The following is a 3,642-nucleotide window of genomic DNA, read 5'->3' as shown; positions in this document are numbered from 1 at the left end:
AACAAACTCATCCTGATGATCTGAGGGTGAGCACATTTTCATTTCTGGGTAAACTATTCCTTTAAGTCATGCATTTTCAATAAAAGTTTAAAATCACCAGCTCTCATTGAAACTAATTGACTTTTACAGTCTGAACACAGCTTAAGATAGCCTGAACTCAGCGCCATAACTCACAAGCTCTGAAATAAGTTCTTTCCTCGCCGTCTCATGTATATTTGATCAGTATCAGCAGACTAGTTAATGACTTGGTAACCACACAAACCACCACAGATGTTTTTTTTTGTTTTTTTACATTTTGTTGTTTGATATGAAGAGGCCCTGTGTGTCAAAATGTGTTTTAAATGGAAAACTGGAATAACTTGAGACGGGATAACTTGCTCAAAGTCTCATGAAGCTTAAAGAACAGCATCCTTCATTAGAATGTGATCTCGATAATAAAATCAATCATTTTTAATTACTTATATTTGTGCATGCATTTTATTCTAGTTTGTTTACTTCTGAAATATGACGTATTTCTCAGTGAAAAAGTATATTTAGCAAGATCATCCTTCAGGATTTGATATGATGGAGTAAAGTATGTTTGTTATACCAGAATGGAGTCATAACTGAATAAACAACTCGATATATATATTTGGTTTTGGTGAATCTAATCTAAATCTAATTATAAGCGATCTCTTCTGAAAAGGAAAGTTACAAAATTACAAAGATTATGAAGACAAACATTTATTTCTTTGGTATAACATCACTGATGAATCATTCACAATAACACCATGATTGAAATATTTTTTAAATATTAAAAAATAAACTAGATCAGTTGCATGCATTATACAGGTATTCATAATCTATTATATGTAATTGTAAAGTTAAATGCATTATAATATTTGCAGATTGTTACATCTGAAATTGTTTTAATGCATTATACTGATTAAAGGTGTAACAATAGATAAGTATTATAATTTATTATAATCGTGGTTACAGTTATTCATGAGATCATGCAATGCATTATAAGGTGCATTACGATTCATAATTAATGCATTCAAATAATTTTATAATGCATTGTATTTAACGGCTTCAAGCATTACCAAAACTTTTTGAGCTAAAAAGTAGAAAATGCTTAAATGTATTAAACAGACGGACTTCAATACGTTCTAGAAATTGAAGTCAAATTGCAGTTTGTCAGTCTGGCCGTATATACATAGACATACTTATTTACATATTTATTATGTGTAGTTCTTATATACTGACAGTAGACAGTGAACTACATTTCCCATGATGCCTCGCGGCGCGCGGCTCTCAGCAGTGGAATGCGTGGAATGTTTTTCCTGTGTTTGCTGCATCATGCGCCGCGCAGCTCCGTTCTTCAGCTCGGGCTCCGCGCTTCTCGTGAGGCGGCTCTGAGGCGCTTCAGTGATGGCCGAGCCGCTGCTCAAACGAACCTTCTCCAGACTCCGCGCAAAGGAGCGATTCCGCCGCAAGACGGACCCCAAACTCACCGGTGAGACCTCCATGCTCAACTCCGAGTCATTTAAATACAGCTTTTATTACAGCACAGCTGAAGCCTCGCAGAGCATGCAGAATAACGCAAATGTATTGTTCTAAAATGCTGAAGACCCGTTTAGAGCTGTAATGGTGAGAGAGAAAAAATAGCTGTAGATCTGTTACTTGAATTTAGTTTGAAATAAGTTTTAGTTTGAAAAAATAAAATAAAATACTGCACTTAATAATATATATGCTTTCTATATATTTAGGCTGTTATTATATAAGCTACTTTTTACTTATATCTACCGGTCAAAAGTTGTACGACTGTTTTTCCACATGTTAGAAAAAAGTTAAAAACTGATATATTCTTAATAGATTTATGTTACGTAAATAATACAATGAATAATAATACATAAATGAAATAATACAGTTCCAGCTCTGGACATTCATCATCAACTTATTACGCTGATTTTAGAAACTAGAAAAGGAGGAAATATTATTTTAGTTTGTGAATTGTAGCAGATGGTGATAATGTTTCTGGTGAATATATTTTTTTTAGTTTTCATTATATTACTTCACTATTTGCTCCATAAATAAAAATAATATTTTAGCTTTCTAACGATGCTATTTTTAGGCCACAATTGTTGTGTGGACAATTTATATTTGTCTTCAAATCCCATTTTTGTTGCCTTTACATCAAACGTTTTTTAAAATCATGAGTCAGTGTGTCTAAACTTCTGGCCGCTAGTGTAATAGATTAGTTTATTTTGGAGACATGCTCATGTTGTATATCTCACAAAGAGAGCTCTGTGCTTTAGTATAAGGCAGCTTTAATGCTTCTTTCTCATGTGATGAGCTTATTTTGACGGAACGGCCGACAGCGGGTGACTAACGCTGCTGGATCTTGAGAAAACCATTGTGAGTCGGTTACATAACGTGTTCATTATTAGAGAGGAGAGCAGCTCTGCATCATCCATCATATTCTGTGTTACACGCACAGCATCACTGAGACGTGCAGTTAACCCTGTGAAGCCTTACGTATAAAATAATAGTCTGAAAAATCTGTTTCATTTCATTTTTTGAAATGAAACAAAAGTCTTTAGACAAAATATTTTTAAAAGTTTGCTTTTTTAAGTACATATTTGATGTATCAGGTTTTTATGGCTCATATAGTCTGAGAATGTGGAGGGGAAAAAATATCAATTTTATTCAGAGACTCAAACTGAGCAAAAATATGCAATTTGGTGCAGATGCTGATATTTATATGATGTAATGTAGTGTAATGAGATCTTTAACAGTACAGCAGATACTGACATAAAATAAAATAAATAATAGTCTCTGTATCTCCAGTAATCTGTCTCAGTGAGATGAGATTGAAATGCTCCAAACATATAATGCAGTGATTGAGAGCTGAAGAAATAAAGGCTCCTCAGAAGATGTGAGATGTTCTGGAGGCTTGTGAAGATCATTCCTCCGCTGAGGAACAGTGAATGTAAAGCTTCTGGAAACAAACGCTCCCACAAAACCAGGCATAAGGGTCAAAATCTGAAAGCTGAATAAATCATCTTTCCATTGATGTATGGTTTGTTAGGATAAGACAATATTTGGCTGAGATGCAACTATTTGAAAATCTGGAATCTGAGGGTGCAAAAAAATCTAAATATTGAGAAAATCATCTTTAAAGTTGTTCAAATGAAGTTCTTAGCAATGCATATTACTGGAGGCTTGTGAAGATCATTCCTCCGCTGAGGAACAGTGAAAGTAAAGCTTCTGGAAACAAACGCTCCTCAAAACCAGGCATAAGGGTCAAAATCTGAAAGCTGAATAAATAAGCTTTCCACTGATGTATGGTTTGTTAGGATCGGACAATATTAGAAAATCTGGAATCTGAGGGTGCAAAAAAATCTAAATATTGAGAAAATCATCTTTAAAGTTGTTCAAATGAAGTTCTTAGCAATGCATATTACTAATAAAAAATTAAGTTTTGATATATTTACGGTAGGAGATTTACAAAATATCTTCATGGAACATGATCTTTACTTAATATCCTAATGATTTTGGCATAAAAGAAAAATTATAATTTTTGACCCATACAATGTATTGTTGGCTATTGTATGAGTGTGTGCGTGTGTGTGTGTGTGTGTTTGAGTGTGTGTGTGTGTG

At 33.8% G+C, this 3,642-nt stretch overlaps 1 protein-coding gene across 1 annotated transcript in view; it reads left to right on the top strand.

Moving 5' to 3' along the window:
• The first annotated feature begins 1,285 nt into the window (after positions 1 to 1,285).
• The window catches only part of LOC107576102 (rho GTPase-activating protein SYDE2-like), a 16,037-nt gene continuing 13,680 nt past the window's right edge, over positions 1,286 to 3,642 (top strand). Inside the window, exon 1 of the mRNA XM_016262360.1 lies at positions 1,286 to 1,495. Within this exon, the coding sequence (XP_016117846.1) occupies positions 1,411 to 1,495 (85 nt within the window). The 5' untranslated portion in view covers positions 1,286 to 1,410. The remainder of the gene's footprint in view (positions 1,496 to 3,642) is intronic.

This window comes from Sinocyclocheilus grahami, unplaced genomic scaffold (assembly GCF_001515645.1).
Source record: "Sinocyclocheilus grahami isolate Dianchi unplaced genomic scaffold, SAMN03320097.WGS_v1.1 scaffold3216.1, whole genome shotgun sequence".
Taxonomy (NCBI): domain Eukaryota; kingdom Metazoa; phylum Chordata; class Actinopteri; order Cypriniformes; family Cyprinidae; genus Sinocyclocheilus; species Sinocyclocheilus grahami.
Note: the sequence above shows the minus strand (reverse complement) of the source record. Positions and strands in the feature narration are given on the sequence as shown.